We start from the raw sequence: 18,900 nt of genomic DNA, 5'->3' as shown, positions 1-18,900 counted from the left end.
AAAGTAAAAATGTTATGTAAAACCGAAATGTAATGATTTGCCAATGGTTATGGGCATAGGATGACTGAAGCCAGCACCGGCTACCTCTATGATCTAACTCCCAAGGTCTCAATATCCCTACCTGTAAAGTGGAGATAAAATAGTACCTGTCCCCTATTCCTAGTTGTCAGGAATAAGTGAATGAAACATATATAATGTGCTCAGAGCAGTGCCTTCAACATAACAAGTGCTCAAGAAACTCAGTGATCACCTCCATTGCTATCATCACATAGCAATCAGTACTCGTTTTTTTTTTTTATTTTATTTTTCAACGTTTATTTATTTTTGGGACAGAGAGAGACAGAGCATGAACGGGGGAGGGGCAGAGAGAGAGGGAGACACAGAATCGGAAACAGGCTCCAGGTTCCGAGCCATCAGCCCAGAGCCTGACGCGGGGCTCGAACTCACGGACCGCGACATCGTGACCTGGCTGAAGTCGGACGCTCAACCGACTACGCCACCCAGGCGCCCCAGTACTCGTTTTGTATAAAAATAACAAAGAGCACATTTTAAGATTATATCTAAACATCTATTAAAATGAGTTAAATATAGATCTTTTATGAAATTTTCCACTTAAATGTCTAGTTCCTGTGGCAATTCTAAGTAGGAAAAATATTTTAATCCACTGTACTACAGTGATGGAGATTACGTTTGTTTTCTTTTTTAAAACAATTTTTAATGTTTAGTTTTGAGAGAGAGAGAGAGAGAGAGAGAGCACAAGCGGGGGAGGGGCAGAGAAGCCAGAGATACAGGATTCGAAGTAGGTTCTAGGCTCTGAGCTGTCAGCACAGAGCCCAACACAGGGCTTGAATTCATGAGCTGAGCTGAAGTCTGACATTTAACCGACTGAGCCACCTAACACTCCTATTTTCTTCTTAATAAAGTTAGTACCTGACTATATTTAAATTTATCAAAAACAAGGACAAAAATGCATGTTTACTCTGGTCATGTCTGTGATAGCAAAACAGTGGGCATGAATTAACTGCCTCTCAGCACAGGTAAATATGGTACATTATGGGAAGTGCACACAGCTGCCTTTAAAAGAATGAGGAACTCCCTTTATACAGTTGGCCCTTGACCAACAGGGGGGTTGGGGTGCCAACACCCACCCTTCATGGTCCAAAATTCACATGAAACTTTTAAGTTTGCCAAAACTTTACCAGTAGCCTGCTGTTGACCAGAAGCCTTACCAATAATAGAAACCATTGATTAACACATATTTTGTATGTTACATGAATTATATATTGTATTCTTATACTAAAGTAAGCTAGAGAAAAGAAAATGTTAAGAAAATCATGAGGAAGAGGAAGAGTACATTTACAGTACTGTACTGTATCTATTGAATAAAACCCTTGTATAAATGAACCCATGCTGTTCAAGGGTCAATTATGTACTTCCACCCAAATGTCTGAAATAATATCATTGAGCAGGGAAAATGTCTAAATATTACCAAGGAGGGAAATGAGGCAAAAGTATATAAGTTTAGGGGCTCTCAGGTGGTTCAGTCAGTTAAGTGTCCGACTTTGGCTCAGGTCATGATCTCACGGTTCCTGAGTTTGAGTCCCGTTTCAGGCTCTGTGCTGACAGCTCAGAGCCTTGAGCCTGCTTTGGATTCTGTGTCTCCCTCTCCCTCTGCCCCTCCCTTGCTCACACTCTGTCTCCCTCTCTCAAAAATAAATAAACATTAAAAAAAATTTTAAGTATGTAAGTTTATTTTTAAAAACTCTGTGAGGGGCGCCTGGGTGGCTCAGTCGGTTGGGCGGCCGACTTCGGCTCAGGTCATGATCTTGTGGTCCGTGAGTTCGAGCCCCGCGTCGGGCTCTGTGCTGACAGCTCAGAGCCTGGAACCTGTTTCAGATTCTGTGTCTCCCTCTCTCTGACCCTCCCCCATTCATGCTCTGTCTCTCTCTGTCTCAAAAATAAATAAACGTTAAAAAAAAAATAAAAAAAAAAATAAAAACTCTGTGAAAAAACTGGGGCACCTGGGTGGCTCAATCAGTTAAGCGTCCGACTTCGGCTCAGGTCACGATCTTGCGGTCCATGAGTTCGAGCCCCACGTCGGGCTCTGTGCTAACCGCTCAGAGCCTGGAGCCTGTTTCAGATTCTGTGTCTCCCTCTCTCTCTGACCCTTCCCTGTTCATGCTCTGTCTCTCTCTGTCTCTCTCTGTCTCAAAAATAAATAAACGTTAAAAAAAAAACTGTATGTTTGTGCACGTACATGTACACACAGATGCACATAAATATGAATGCACAAAAAGAGAGTTAGATGCCTCATAAAGTAATTACCCAGTGTGGCAGGGAGTGGGAGGCAGAGAGTGAGGAAGGAACTTTCATTTTTATTCTAATTTATGTATTGCTTGCATCTTTTATAACAAGAATCTATTAATGTTTTATTTCATATTAAAAAGGCAAACAGTGTCTTCTCATTTAAGACGAAATACTTACCAACACACATAATGCATTATGTTGTACTGATCTGCATTTGAAGAGCATTCTGTTATGCTTTCATTTAAAAGCAATGTAAGAACTAACACACAGGGCTGTCAATCACTGTTTTACACTTGAAACTAATGCAACATTGTGTGTCAACTATACTTCAATGAAAAATACATTTTTATTTATTTTTTTAAATGTTTATTTATTTTTGAGAGAGAGAGAGAAACAGAGTGGGAGAGGGGGAGGGGCAGAGAGAGAAGGAGACACAGAATCTGAAGCAGGCTCCAGGCTCTGAGCTGACAGCACGGAGACTGACACGGGGCTTGAACTCGTGAACTGTGAGATCATGGCCTGAGCCTAAGTCGAATGCTTAACTGACTGAGCCACCCAGAGGCCCCAAAAATACATTTTTAAAAAGAGCAAGAAAAGTGTGAAACTAAATCCAAAACTTTTGCAGAATGAACAAAAAAAAAAAAAAGGCCTAGAAAAAGATCTTTAAGCAAATGTTTGATTCTGTAATATTTCATTGTATGAGCAGCCTCCAATGAAACAAAACGTGATGAGGCATTTACAAGGCTTTTGAAACCAACAATGCTTTTTCTTGTAATTAACCTAAAACAGCATGTTTACTTAAAATCCCAAAATGATTTTTTATCTTCCCCCCGGGCTCTTAGGAAAATAGCAGCCGGGAGACATTCACTGATTGACTCACTCACAGGCGCTCTGGGCCAGGCACGGCACCAGGCCCTGGATGTAGGACAAGGCACAACACAGCTGTGGCTGTTTCCCCTCTGTTGCTTTGCCAAGTAGGAAATGATGGGGGGGGGGGGGGAGAGAAGGCCAGTCTCTAGAGGAAAACGGAATGCCCTAGGGAAAGAATAACACAGGTGGGGAACCTCTGGGATAGGGTGGTCCAGGAAGGCCCTTCAGGGGATATACTGCTTATTCTGGAATCTAGAGCATGAAAAGGATCCTCCCACTGGCCACTTTAGAGGAAGAACAGCCCATGCAGAGAGTGCAGCACTAAGAGCAGCCCAGGTGAGCAAGAGCCCAGGACTCCCTCTGCTGGGCCCGGGGTGCAGTGGGGGGACCGAAGGGCACCCTGGGAAAGCTGGGGTGAGGAGTGGGGGAAGCCCAGGGACAGCATGGGAAGTTTGGGGGGAAATATAGTGAGGGGGGGTTGTATCAGGGTAAGCTGTAAGGGAGGGTGAGGGGATGTTAAGGACCACCACAGGAGGCTGTAGGAGTATGGAGAAATGCGGGAGGCCTAGGGGAAGAGTGGGAAGCTGGGGAGTTGGCATCACAAGAGGCTCCATGGAGGAGGAGTGGGGCAGGAGGGCTCCAAAGGAATAGGAAGCAGGAGGGGTCACATCAAAGAGCTCACAGGCCACAAGGAGGGCTCTCTGCACAGCATCCTATGTGTGATGGAAAGCACATGATTGAATTTATATCTTAAGAGGCTCTCCACACAAAAATGTGTGAATGAATTTTGAATCCTACACACTGAGAAAATACATACATACATATATATGTTCAGAAAACACATGTTCTCATGCAATAGTATTGGAAATCAACAGTAAAAAGAAAAAAACAGCAAAAAAAGAAAAAAAAGAAAGAAAGAAACTCTAGCTACCTAGAACTTAAGAACATAAATTTAAGTAATGCTTAAATAGCAAAGCAAAGATGAAATTACAATTTCACTGTAATTCAGTGAAACTCAGAGAGAGCACTGGGTTATCAGTAGTACCCCTGGCACTTAAGTATAAAAGGTAGAAAATAAACATAATATTCCTTGGGAAAGCAGAAGGGGGTTAACAAAATAAAGATGGTAGGGACACCTGGTGGCTCAGTCAACTGAGAGTCCAAGTCGTGATTTTGGCTAATGTCATGATCCCAGCATCATGGGATAGAGCCCACATCAGGCTCTGTGCTGAGTGTGGAGTGTGCCTGGGATTCTCTTTCTCCCTCCGTCTTGCTCCCCCCTGCTCTCTCTCTCTCTCTCTCTCTCTCAAGAAAAAAAAATGCTAATACTTAAAAAAAAGCACAGTCAACAAAACAACACATCTTGATTAACAAAACGAGCAGCTGGGTCTTTGAGGAAAAACAACTGAAAAAAAAAAAAAAGATAAACTTGGGGCAACTGGATGGCTCAGTTGGTTAAGCTTTGACTATTGGTTTTGTCTCAGGTCATGATCTTACAGTTTGTGGGTTTGATCCCCATTTCAGGCTCTGTGCTGGAAGTGTGGACTGGAGCCTGCTTGGAATTCTCTCTCTGTCCCACGCTGGGGTGTGCACATGCATGCTCTCAAAATAGATAAATAAGCATTAAAAAAAAACTTTAAATCAAGGGAGAGGAAATATAATTTGGCATTAGAAATCAGAGAAAATAGGAGTCCCTGGGTGGCTCAGTCAGTTAAGTGTCTGACTCTTGATTTTGGCTCAGGTCATAATCTCAAGGTGGTGAGATCGAGCCCCACATTGGGCTCTGCACTGAACATGGAGCCTGCTTAGGAATCTCTCTCTCTCTCTGCTCCTCCCCTGCTCATTCTCTCTCTCTCTCTCTCTCTCTCTCTCTCTCTCAATAAATAAACATTATAAAAAAAAGAAATCAGAGAAAACATATCAACCAAAAGACTTTTAGAATTATAACAGCCTTATTGAGGGACAAATCACATACAATTCAAGAAAAGTTTACAATTCATTGGTGTTTAATATCTTGACAGAGTTGTGCAACCACAATCCATTCTAGGACATTTTTATCTCTCCAAAAATAAACCTTAAGCTCTGCCCAAACTCCCTACTTTCCTTTAAGGCCCCAGCCCTAGGCAACTATCATTCTACTTTCTATATCTACAGATTTGCTAAACAGTTCTGTTTTAATTATAAAAGAACATTACCCATAGTTTTATAAGAATACATCAGAAAACAGATGGAATACACAATTTTAGAAAGATATGTATTAACAAAAATTACCAAGAAAATGTAAATAACACAATGACCCTATTAAAAAATTTAAAAGCAGCCAAATCAACTCCCCAAGATGTAACAAATTTGAATAATTCCTTGGTTATTTAAACCATTTCAGAACACAGATCGAACCAAATGCCTCCAAGTACAGCATTCCAATCCAATACTTAATTCCAATACAAAAACTGGACAAGTCTATGACCAAAGGTAAACCGTAAGTCATCCCATGTATGAATTTAGGCATACAGCTCTTAAATAAAATATTAGCAATTTGAATGCAGAATAATATGTATGCCTTAAAAGCACCTGGACCAAGGAGGGCCTATTTCCATAATGGGAAGCTGGTTCAGCATTAGAAAACCTATTAATTCAAATCACTACATTAATAAGCTAAAAGAGGAAAGTCGTATGATCAGCTTCACAGATGTTGAAAGATGGTGATAAAATTTACATGAATTCTTGATTAAAATAAAAATCTTAGCCAGCCAGGCTAGACAGAAGTGCCGTTAAGTTATCAAGGGCACCTTTCTCGTAAGCTGACAGCAAACATTACACTAAAGGGTGACCTCTCAGGTCAACCCTTTTCACTTTCAAACCTGTGAAAGTCAGGAATAAAACATGGTATAAAAAAGGTCTCTTATTAGTCAAACTTTTTCCCTTGTAAATCCTCATCATGAGTAGGAGGTGACATAGGGTTTGGGCTGATCCAGACTAACTTGGGGTAAAGTGACCTGAAAGTTCTGACTTCTGGTGTCACGGCTTTCTTGGACACCACAGACCAATGTGGAAATGCTCTGTCTGCCTCATTTGCCCTTCGGGAGACACCTGATCAGGAGAACTCTGGCAGGCAGGCCTTGGGACTCTGTGACTACAAACGTGTGATTAAAAACAACTGCTGGAGGGGCACCTGGGTGGCTCAGTCAGTTAAGCTTCTGACCTTGACTTAGGTCAGGATCTCATGGTTTGTGGGTTCAAGTCCCGCATTGGGTTCTGCGTTGATAGCTCAGAGCCTGGAGCCTGCTTTGGATTCTGTGTCTCCCTCTCTCTGTCCCTCCTGCTCTTATGCTCTGTCTCTGGCTGTCAAAAAAGAATAAATGTTAGACAAAACAAACAAACAAAAAATCAATTGCTGGAAAGAGGCTGTGGCTTCTCTGAGTCAAGTAGCTTGTGCATACTTGAACCTCTTCTGTGAGAGCAGTAAACAGTTTTGTAGCTAATGAACAAGTTAAGCTGTTGGACCTCCTAATGGTGTGAAGATGCTCTCTCCCTTCTTTCTGCCATGTCTCCTACCCTGTGTCTATGATGCTCAGTGGTTAGATTAAAAGCATATTATGTTGCAGGGTACTGAATGCCAACTTAAACCCATGTCAATCAATGTGAAAAGCCAAGAAAAAATATATGGACATAAATATTCATAATAAATGGACAACACCCTTCCCTTATTTTCACAGAAATATGGTAGTCCACCTGGAAATGAAAAAGATATATTGGAAAAACTATTAGAGTGAATAAAAAAGTTGTATAAAAGAAAAATCAATAGCATTTCTACTTCTGGAAAATAAGAGATATACCTTTTCTTATTTCTGTAAACACAACCCAAAACCCCTATATTATATATAAAATGTATATTAAAACACTCTGAAAAGCATAGACTGGTTAGGGACCTCAGGACCCAGGGAAGGGAACAGCGATGAGTTTCCTGGGTTTTCTTTTTGCCTCATATATCCCATATTTGGAGATGAAGGCTAAGCTCCCCTCCACCCACAGTGTTGAGGGAAACGACACAGAGAGCTTGTGCTTCTACCCCACAGTAATAATGAGGCCCTCTCCCACCCCCTGTCAGTATAAGCCATCTGGGGAGCAGTCGTGAGGCACCCCCACTCTTCCCAGCCAGGCAGGTATAATTAGAGGCCTACCAGGGAAATGCAGTTCCTGCCCCTGCTTATGAGAAAATTAGTAAGATCTAGGGGTAAGTCAAGAATTCTTACACTTGACACCCAAAGCATGCTCCATAAAAGCAAAAATAGATAAATCAGACTTCATCAAAATCAAAAACTTTTGCTCTGTCAAAGACCCTATTAAGAGGATGAAATAGGGATAAACAACTCACAAAGCACATCTTTGACAAATGACTAGATCTAGAATACAAAGAATTCTCAAAACTCAATAGTATTAAAAAAATTGGGGAAAAGATATGAAATATGACCAGATGCTACACCAAAGAGGATATACAGATGGTAGTGAAACACAGGAAGAGCTGTTTATCATCATTATTCATCAGGGAAATACAAATTAAAAGCACCATGAGACATCACTCCATACCATGGCTCAAGTTAAAAAAAAAATGACAACACCAATGCTAGCAAGGATGCAGAGAAACTAGATCTCTTCTTGTACGCTGCTGGTGGGAATGTAAAATGATATTGGCAATCTGGAAAACAGCTTGGCAGTGTCTCAAAAAAAAAAAAAAAAAAAAAAAAAAAAAAAAGAAGCATGCTCCTGCCATACACAACCCAGCAATTCCTGGGTATCTATCTCAGAGAAATGAAAAATTATGTTCACGCAAAAAACTTTACATGAATGTTCATAGCAGCTTTATTTGTAATAGAGTGGAATTAGTCCAGATGTCCTTCCACAGGTAAATGGTCAAACAAACGATGGCATATCCATGTAGTGGAATACTGCTCTATGGAGTAAACTGGAAAAAACTATTAGTCTGTGCAGGAACCTGAGTGAATCTCCAGAGGATTATGCTGAATAAAAAAAGCCAATTCTAAAGGTTAAATATTGTATGATTCCACTTACATAACATTTTGAAAAAAAAAAAAAAAAACAACAGAGGGGCACCTGGGTGGCTCAGTCAGTTAAGTGACTGACTCTTGATTTCGGCTCAGATCATGATCCCAGGGTCGTGGGATCACGCCCCAAGTTGGGCTCTGTGCTGAGAATGCAGCTTACTTGAGATTCTCTCTCTCTCTCTCTCTCTCTCTCTCTCTCTCTCTCTCTCTCCCACCCTCTACCTCACTCATGCACTCTCTCTCTAAAATAAAGAAAGAAAGAAATGGAGTATTCTAGTGGACTAGTGGCTGCCAAGGGTTAAGGAGGGAGAAGGGGTAGAAGGGAAGTGAGTATATCTATAAAAAAGCAACATGAGGGAATTTCATAGTGGTAGAAATGTTCTGAATCTTGACTATATCAATGTCAGTAACCCTGTAAGATGCTACCAATGCAGGAAGCTGGGAAAACCTACAAGATTTTCTGCATAATTTCTTGCAACTTTTCACAAATCCATTATTATCTCAAAATGAAAGTTTTAATTTAAAAAAATCAATAGCTTTCCTATATTACAGCAATAATCATTTATTTAAAAAATGATGAAAAATACCCTTGACATTAGCTAAAAAAACGCAAACCAGGAATAAAGTTAATACAAAATGTTTAAGCACTTGGCAAAGGTGTAAGACTTTCCCCAAGGCATGAAAGACCTGAAAACAAGAGAGAATCTTTCCCAATGTACATTCAATTCTGCTTCTGAAAAAAAAAAAAAAAAAAAAGCTCAACCTCCCTAATGACCAGGGTATGCAAATTAAATAAGGAGATCTCTTTCTTCATCCTTCAGACTGGAAAACGTTTTCATCATTGGTAGTATGTAACTTTGGCACAGGAGTGGGGCACACTTATTCCCACAGACTGCAGATGGAAGTGTGTATGAATGTAACCCTTCTGGAAGGCATTACCAGTCAAAAATTTTAATACATTTACCTTTCGGGCCATCAATCCAACTTTTAGGAAATGTCCTACATAAATACATACAGACTTGTCCACAGAGTTATTTATAAGACAATGAGCTCCAGGATTATCTATGACATTAGAAGTTAGAGACCATTTAAGTGCCTTGTAGGTTGGGGCCTGGTACAACTTGCATCCATTGAACCTAATGCAGGAGTCAAAAAGAAGGACTAGATCTGAGGCTATTTCTCGATTTTACATATAGAAACTTCCATAAGGGTACATGCCCTTATGGAGGGCATTAAAGAGGTATTAAAGAGGACTTTTTATACTTCTGTAGTTTTGAAATTTTTCAAAATTTCATTTCTTTGGTAGTTTGAATCATCAAATAAATAAAATAGATATATTTCTGGAAAAATATAACAAGAAAGGAAGAGAAATAGAAAATTTAAAGCAGAATGAATACACATAAAAGGAATAAGAACATAATGTTACAAGAGATATTTTTGAGACAATTCGCTGCATTACTTCATATTAATAAATGTGGAAAGGCCAATACAATGAAAAAATGTTAATAATACAGACATTGTCAAAAGCTTAGAAAGAAATAGAAAAAAAGGTGAAATAGAAAATTACATTAAATAACTATTTTATGAAACAGTGCTGGACCCAGAGAATTATACATTTGAGTATCAATATTCATCAAGGAACAGAAAATTCCTTAGATTTCATTTATTCAACTAATTTTTATAAAAAATTACTTATAATCATGAAACAAAGTATGGAAGGGTAGGAGACAAATGAAAACTACAAATTAATTACATTTATGAATACAAATGAAAAATCATAAATAAAATATCAGCAGACAGAATCCAATAATATTTTAAAAGACTATGGGGATTTCATTCCAATTATGTTCCATGTAGCTTAATCTTGAGAGTATTAATGTAATCTACCACACCAATGGATCAAAATAAAAAATATATAATCTTAACAGATGTCAAAAGAACTTTATAAAATTTAACCTCCATTTTTATTTTTAAAAGACTCTCAGTAAAATATGAATAGAATTTTATCACCTTAACATTACAAAAAAGCTATCTGAAACTATAGCTCAGTACCATGTTTGACAGTGAATCATTATATTCAGGAACAAAAAGTAAATGATGAATCACCATTAATATCTAATGTTATTTTGATAATTTTAAACAAAATAAGTAGACAGGATAAAAAAACAACTAAAACGCTGGAAAGCAGAGACAATATTATAATTATTTCTTCTGACAAACTATGGATCAAAGACTCAATTGTACATTCAGTGTCACATACCATTAAATGTAAATAATAAAAAAATCACTGAAAGTCTTATACACCACTAGGGTCTTCTTTTAATATGAAACAATAAATTTTAAAAATGCACCCACCAGAGCAACAAGGTATTTAAAATATCTAGCACTAAAATTTTAAGGAAATATGGAACGTCCACATGTGTTTTTTTAATGATATTATTTTTAAAAAATATTTTATAATGATATTTATAGCAAAATAAATCTAAGATTAATGAAACAGACAAATATTTAAAAAACGAAACCCTAAAATTCTGGAAGGAAAATGGAAAAACTATTTATAATTTTGGAGCAGGAAAAGCTTTTCTAGGCAAAACATATAAACCAGAAATCATTAAGGGTAAATATATAAACGAATAAAAGAAATTTGAGTGTATGAAATTTCCACACAAGAATACCAAAAAAATTCAAGAAATGAATAAAAAACTATGAAAAATATATACCTGCAACACATATAAAAATGGGCAGTTTCCTTAATATAGAAAGTACACTTACAATTCAATTGTGAACAGCAACAACATGACAGTAGAATAGACAATAAAAATTAACTGGCAGGTAGCAAATAAAGAAATAACTTTTTAAAAAAGTCTATTTATTTGAGAGAGAGAGAGTAGGAGCGGAGCAGAGAGAGAGGGAGAGAATCCCAAGCAGGCTCCACACTGTCAGCACAGAGCCCAATATGGGGCTTGATCTCACCAACTGTGAGATCATGACCTGAGTCAAAATCAAGAGTGGACACTTAACTGAGCCACCCAGGTGCCCCTAAAGAAATAACTTCTAAACAAACGTAAAAGATGCTCAACTTTGCTTTTAATTACAGAGATCCAAATTACAGATTAAGATCTTACATTTTTATCAGATTGGCAAAGACTAAAAAATCTCTGATGACATACAGAAGTTTGCATGCATCTGGATGATCGGGCACAGTCATATACTGTTGGCAAGAGTCCAGTGTCCCATCTTCGGAGGTTAAAGTAGGAATAACATTCTAAATTTAAAGTGAGTTCTTATAACTTTGTCTGAAAGTTCTTATACTTTGTCTGTTAGTAATTTCTTCTCGAGATCTACTTGCATATTCCTCTCTGGTTGGCCACGGTACCTTTTACTCTAGTCTGGTCCCCACAGCAGCGATAATAACCACTCTCTATTTGTTGAGTAAGGAATGTGCACAAAGGGTGCTCTCTGCCATGTTTGTTTTAGCAAAACATTAGAAACACCCCTAACCTGTCCTTCATTAAGTGGCGGTTGAATAAGTCATCCTGCATCCATCTATCCAGTGGAATTCTCTGCTGCTCTCTATTTAACAGCTGGGAAGATCTCCAAGTGCTGTTATACAATGTGTTGCCAAGTTACATGGCTGGCTGACAAAAGCAGTGTGAATAATGATTTATAGAATAGACTTTGCATGTGTGTAAAAATGATAATATACAAAATAAGCATACAAAATGTCTGGCTACCAAAAACTTTCTGGAAGGAGGTGGGAGTTTGGAATAGAAAAGAAATTTAGAATATATAAATATATATATTTATATTCTATATTTATATTTTACTATATGTATGCAGAGAAAATAGTTAATTTTTAATTATGCAGAGGAAAAAGACAAACATACATACAGATATGGAAATATACTAGATATCCTAAAGGAAAACAAAAACTGCGGTAGAGGATTTTTAAAACAATTTGGATAAACCAAAACACACACAATGTTCCTGAATGGGAAAACATGGTATGTTAACATGTCAATTCTACCCCAAGACAATCTATGATTTTAATGTGATTCCAATTCAACTCTTAAATATATTCCTTTTGAGTCTTGACCAAAAAAAATTTAAACTCATCTGGAAGACTAAACTTTTAAGAATAGGTAAGAATATTTTTTAAGAAGCAGGTTAAAGTCTGGAAGGCCAGTGGGGGTAGGGCTTGCCCTACAAGTTCTTGTGTGTGTGTGTGTGTGTGTGTGTGTGTGTGTGTGTGTGTGTGTGTAATTAAAGTAATATTGTTTGGAATATAAATAAACGGACATAGGAGGAGATTAGAATGAAAAATTCTATTATACGCAAATAGACACTAGTATCTACGTGTATGTGTACATATATATGATAATGCTGGTAGAGTAGATATTGGCTGTTTTTTGACCACCTACCATACATTTCTTGCCTCCTCCTACTCCCTACCCTTCCTAATAGCACCTAAATTCATTTTTGGGAATTACCTCTTAAATTGCCTTGGATTCAGTTTAGTGGAACAGTTTCATAGATTTCTGTCTTGACAGAAATGCCTATCAAATGCTTTCTCTCTCTGGGTTCTGACTCTAGAGTAAATGGGACAGAGATTATAAAGCACTGGAATTGTTCACTTGTGCAGAACAAAACCCCGGTGAGTTCAGGGTGTCTGTAGCCGGTCTGGGACGGGCTTCTGCATCCACAGAAGCTTCCCTGGAACCAGCCAGTTCCCAAGCCTAATCTTTAATTCTCTTGGTTATAGGTTCTATCGTCTTTGCAATAAGTAGCCTATGGCTTTGTCAGTTTTTGTAGCTTGCCACCAAAGGACTCTTAGAATTTAGGTTGCATTTCAAATAATCAGGAAATTATTAGATTACTCAGGGAATCATTTTAGGAAAGTTAGCTACTCATTTGGGGAAAATAGCTAAATTCATTAAACAAATTCCAGAATATAAAAGAGGTAACTATATTTAAAAAGGGGGGGGGGGTAGTACATGATATTGGGAAGAATGTCTTTTTATTGGTTCCAAGATAAGATCACAAAGGAAAACATTCATAGATTTAAATACACTAAACATAAAAGGCAACTAACAATCCAGGAAATACATTTGACCAATACAAGCTGTAGGACTCAAAATGTAAGACTCTCTTAAAAATCAATAAGATAGTTAAATCTAAAAATGGGTAAAGGCCCCAGTCAATTCATAGAGGAAATATAAATTATATACATATAAAATTACATGTATGTACATGCACACATATATATATGTATGTACAGTTATAAAATAAATGAATTATACAATTACATATATAAAGAGTTCTTACAAATCACTAATATAAATACTTCTAAAAATGGGTAAAGGTCACAGTCGACTCACTGAACAAGAAATATAAATGGTGTGTATACACACATATATAATTGCATATATGCATGTACATATATAAACTTACATATATACAATTATAAATAAACGTCAATCTTATTAAAGGAATTCAAATTAAAGCAATGATGTCATTTCAAATTAGCATAAATTTTAAAAAGTAACAATTTTCAGGGCTGGGAAGGGTGTGGGAAGAAAAGCATTCTCATAAATTGGGATTATAAATTGGTAAACTCTTTTAGAAGGCAGTAGGTCAATATGTAACAAAAGCTTTAAAGATAATGGCAAACTTCATACATGAGAAAAGCAGAGAGAGACTGGTTAAATAAATAATGCTATATTCATTCATACCGAGCAGCCACTAGAAGTAAAGTTGTAGAAAAAATTTAAAGCATGAAATAATGTTCACAATCAATAAAAAACCAAATCACGAAGCTCCATGAAGAGTATAGCACATTTAAATGTACATTAAATACACACACATATGTATACAAGTACATATGCACAATACATACACATACACACATATACACAGAAAAGACTGGAAAGACTGGATTTAGGGTGACAAGTGTATTTTGTTTTTCTAAGTTTTCTATAGTTATTATTAATTTTCTATAGTAATTATATATTATAATTATATATTTTATATATAGTAATTATATATTATAATTATACATTTTTAATAAGAAGTATACTTTTTATGTGTTTTATACATTCTATTTTATTAAATATCTCATGAAAAGCTCAGGGAAGGTAATACCCACACATAACAGGAAAGAGAAGCTGATACAGGGAAAGTGATTTGTCCTAAGTCATATAAGTAGTCAGTTATGAAGCCATGACTTTGATCCTGGTTTGCTGATTCCAAATCCACTACTCTCTCCACTATACACACTGCATTTCAGTAAGCAGGTACACTGATCTCATTCAGGAATTACCTGCCATGTATGAGCCAGGGCAGAGCGATGCTTAGGATTAAGCTCTAAAGTCAGATAAATATTGATGATTCCACAGTGCTATATAACCAAGATGTATGTGAAAGTGCATGAGTGTACATGATGTCCATTAAATTTATTCAGGGGGGTACTGAAGACAGAAAGGAATAAAGGAAACCAAATCTACCTGTTCTATCCTTTCATGCTGCTTGTGATGTAGGAAAATGGGGTCTGGGATTAAGACCCACAGGAGTCAGCCTTTTGAGATGGGACACTAGGTGTGGGCCTTCTGCTTGATATAGACTTCCATGCACGTCTCATCACCCCAAACACTGTCTCCCAAACACAAGACCTTGCATTGAAAAATGGGGATCAGAGGAAAAATGGGCAGTCTCTTGTCAGTTGCCAGATGTTATCATATTCACAGCACCCTATATTTAGGAATAAAGAGGCTGACCCAGTTATGGATGCAAGCTGGCAAGAGACCCTTTCTGATGGTGGAGGCACTCCACGTTTTATCATTTCTTAGTCACAAGCAACACTGCATCATACCAAGGGATACTCTGTACATCATATTGGGGTGAAACCTGATCAAGGTGGTCTAGGCCATACTGAACAGAAAATAGCAAGATGAAGCTCTCACAGTTAGTTTTGGAAACTCAGTAGGTGCCTCTGTATCGAAACTGTGCCAACTTACACTAGTCCTTCTAGTATTGCTGCTAAGAACTGTAGAGAGCAGCACTTTGCAACAGCTGTTCCTTCCAACACAAACAGCATGGCCACAGGAAAAGTAAGCACGGCCTTGCTACAGAAAAGCTTTAGGTAATTCAGTATAGCCCCTGACCTCCCAGAAATAATCACCATGGGCCCAGCACGTACACAGGCAGCTGTGGAGGAGAATGGCTCTAAAAGGTAGACCTGTGTTGTCTCCAAGGTAAGTAAACAAATACCAATGGTTCGCATCCAGCAGCCATGGTCACATCGGGAGTCAAACTATACCCTTACTGAATGTGACTGGATACACTTCGATTTCTGCCCCACCCAGAAGCACATATTACCGTACCAGGAGCTAACTCATGATACAGAATGAAGGTTCTAGCTAACAAACCATCTATTGATCCCCTACAATGTACACAGCACACTGTCTACAAGTTTCCTAGATCTATTCCTAAAAGATAATCCACTTTTTTAATTGAAAAAACTGTGAACTAGCACCCATTATCAAGCTTACATGTATCTTAGCACTTAAGATTGACTTGTAAAATTGATTTTTTAAAAATTCAGTGGAAATAAAAATCAATGCAACAAATGCCAAAATATAATCATTACTAAAGACACTTGTTCTAAAACAGCATTACACTGTGATCCTTAAAAATATCCTATTCGTAACTGATTTACAAGGAGGACAGCTTTTAATTTAAGGTAGTTTTTAGAAATGAGTCAACTTAAATTCCTTACACAATTATAAAATATCACAATAAATCCAAGGATATAACAAAATTTATCTTTAAAATTACTTTCAGGTAAAATCAAAGCCTATGACCTTTATCAAAAGTTTTGCATTTCATTACTCACCAACTGACAGCCTTCTAGGGAGTTGACTAGCTGAGCATTCTGACAGGAGAGAATTGAACCAGCCAAATTCAGCATTACGCACACTGCAGAGAGCAGCATGAAAAAGGTTATCTGGAAACAAACCAAACAAAAAATTGATTATTCACTTGGAGAAGTTTGAAGGAAAAGTGATTTGGCTTTAAAAAAGCTTTCAGTTGATCAAAAAACTGTATGAATAACAGTTATATTTTTTAAAGGGCAGTATTATTTTTTAATTTGAATTACATTGTAAAATATCTTAGAGCCTGAACTTGAAAATACTATAAAACTACAAAATAGTTTTATACAGTCTTGAAAATAACAAGTTAGAAATTACTAAAGAAAACCAATGGAAGAAGTTTGTTTATAAGGCCTTTAAATTTATTTCTTTTAACTTCTTTGTGGAAAACTTCCCACTGATGCAAAACCAGAGAAGACAGTTTAATCAAGTCCCACATACCTATCACCCAGACTCAACAACTAACCAAATGGTCTGTTGCATTTCATTTATACCCTCTCCACTCTAGATTACTTTGCAGTAAATATCAGACACTGTATGATTTCATCCTTAAATATGGCAGTGAATATTTCTAAAATAAGATTGGTTTTGAAAACATAACCAAAATAATGTCATCACCTCTAGAAAAATTAATCATTCATTAATATCAAATGTTCACAGTTCAAGTTTCCTTAATTATCTTATTTTGAATCAGTTTACACAGGATACAAAGGAGTTCCATATAGTGAAACTAATTGTTCTAAATCTTAAGATATTTTTTTTTAATTTATGGGTTTTCCCCTCCATTGTATTTTTTTCTTCCAAGAAAGTTATTGAAGAAACCAGTTGATTTGTCCCATAGAGTTTTCTACAGCCTAACTTTGCTGATTGTCTCCTCCTATTAGTTAAAATTTCCATATCCTCTGGATATCTTGTAATTTGGTGGTTACACACAGAGATTTGATAACATTCAGACTAATAGAAGGCAAATAATGTGTCTATGATGTTGGCAGCCATTCTTAATGATTGCTTAGATCATTAAATTGTTAGTGTTTCCAAAACGCTATCTATAATGCCATCATTTCTTCTTTCTTTATTCCCAGGGATCAGTATATAGAATACTTTTCCTCATCAATTGTTTTGTCACTCTAGAGTACAGTTCATATAGGAAAACCAGGATGCATGTTCAATTCTTTATTTTCCAGATTTCAAAATAATTAGTTGATATGGTGCTATATTTACTAAATAAACTTGGGCCTATAATGGTTAGTTAATATTCTTGCTGCACCTATGTAAATAATCAGGCTAACTCTAATGAAACAAAACTTTAAACACAATTTTTCTTGTAATCAAGAATAATCTTTAATATTAATATGATCAAAAGGGGAGAGAGTGTCACGAAAACTTGTTAAAGACTTTGAAATGGGAAAAAAATACTGGATATCCCGTCTAGTACACTCTTTTGAGTTATTTGTGCCTTTCATTGTCTTTAAGCTATTTTACAACTCTAAATTACAGAATAAGACTAGTAATGTAAATTATTTTTGATAATATAAATATAAATGAATTTCGTCTGGTAGAATGCAATGATCACCATCCCATGGGTGCTGACCACTTTCACATCTATTTGTAAATTTATTTCAGCATTGCTGATGGCCTATGTGTGCACATAGCTTGAATTCTCCTTGGAACTGGTTGTTAGTTTTACTGGTTCCCTCATTAAATAACGAGTCAAATATAATCTTTGATATATGTTTATTAAAAAAATTAGTCGGTCCTTGGCATCCTCCAAAGGTACTGTTTGTTTAGGGGTTGTGTGTGTTTGATTTGTTATGAGCCCAAAACAAACAAATTTGATATATTTCATTCGCTGGAGTCATTAACAAGATAGAGTCAAATCAAGTTGACACAATTCTAGTAGACTTTGAAAGTTTTCCTGCTTTCAAGAAAGCTATGACAATATGTTCCAGAATCATCATACGTATCCCCTGCCCCAGACCTGGAATCAACAATTTCTACAGTACGTCTTGGTTCCTTTCATTGAGAATGGTATTTAGATACCACACTCTTCATGCCAGAAGTGTCCTTGCCACTTGGTCATAGTTTTAAATATTTTCAGTTGTTAGATACAATATATTATAAGATCATACTAATGTCTCTGATTCAAATTCAAAACTACGGGGTTTTTTCTTAATTCTATCAACCTGATATCTCTATTTCCTTTCAGCCATGACAAAAACCTTATTTCTCATTACAATTATCCATCTGATTTAATCTCGTGATATCCACACAACAGTCTCAAAATAACAATGCTAATACTAGCACCAAAAACATGATTATTGAAAACAGTTTAAGATTTTTCTTTCTATCCTTAGAGTAGATTGTACCCAGAAAAAATAGTCAAATTATGGTGTGATAGAGTCACCATGGTTCCTTTATGTGTGGTTATGCTACTGACTGGGAACCCAGATTCATTGGTTTCATTTTTTATTGTTAGGGATTTTTTTAAGTTTAGCTTTGTTTGGAATTGTATAAAAGGATTCCGAAGTCATATCCATAAAAGAAGTCTCAAAAAAGTCTAGTTTTTATTCTATCATCTCCATTATGTTCCCCCTCTTTTCTTCTATAGGTAACCGTTTATTTTTAAATTTAATCCTTCCATTATTTGGTTTTCAGTAAAGGTAAATAAATAATAGCATACTATAAATATTTTCTCTATCTACTTTTTTTTTTTGACCCAGTACAGTGAAGAA

At 36.7% G+C, this 18,900-nt stretch overlaps 1 protein-coding gene across 4 annotated transcripts in view; it reads right to left on the bottom strand.

Annotated features, from left to right (window-relative positions):
- FAM189A1 (family with sequence similarity 189 member A1) overlaps window positions 1–18,900 on the bottom strand; it is a 466,939-nt gene that overhangs the window by 117,959 nt on the left and 330,080 nt on the right. For all 4 annotated transcript variants that reach the window (XM_045448858.1, XM_045448859.1, XM_045448860.1 and 1 more), the window contains exon 3: window positions 16,132–16,242. In XM_045448858.1, the coding sequence (XP_045304814.1) occupies window positions 16,132–16,242 (111 nt within the window). The remainder of the gene's footprint in view (window positions 1–16,131; window positions 16,243–18,900) is intronic.

This window comes from Leopardus geoffroyi, chromosome B3 (assembly GCF_018350155.1).
Source record: "Leopardus geoffroyi isolate Oge1 chromosome B3, O.geoffroyi_Oge1_pat1.0, whole genome shotgun sequence".
NCBI classification, from domain to species: Eukaryota; Metazoa; Chordata; class Mammalia; order Carnivora; family Felidae; genus Leopardus; species Leopardus geoffroyi.
This window is presented reverse-complemented; position numbering and strand designations above follow the sequence as displayed.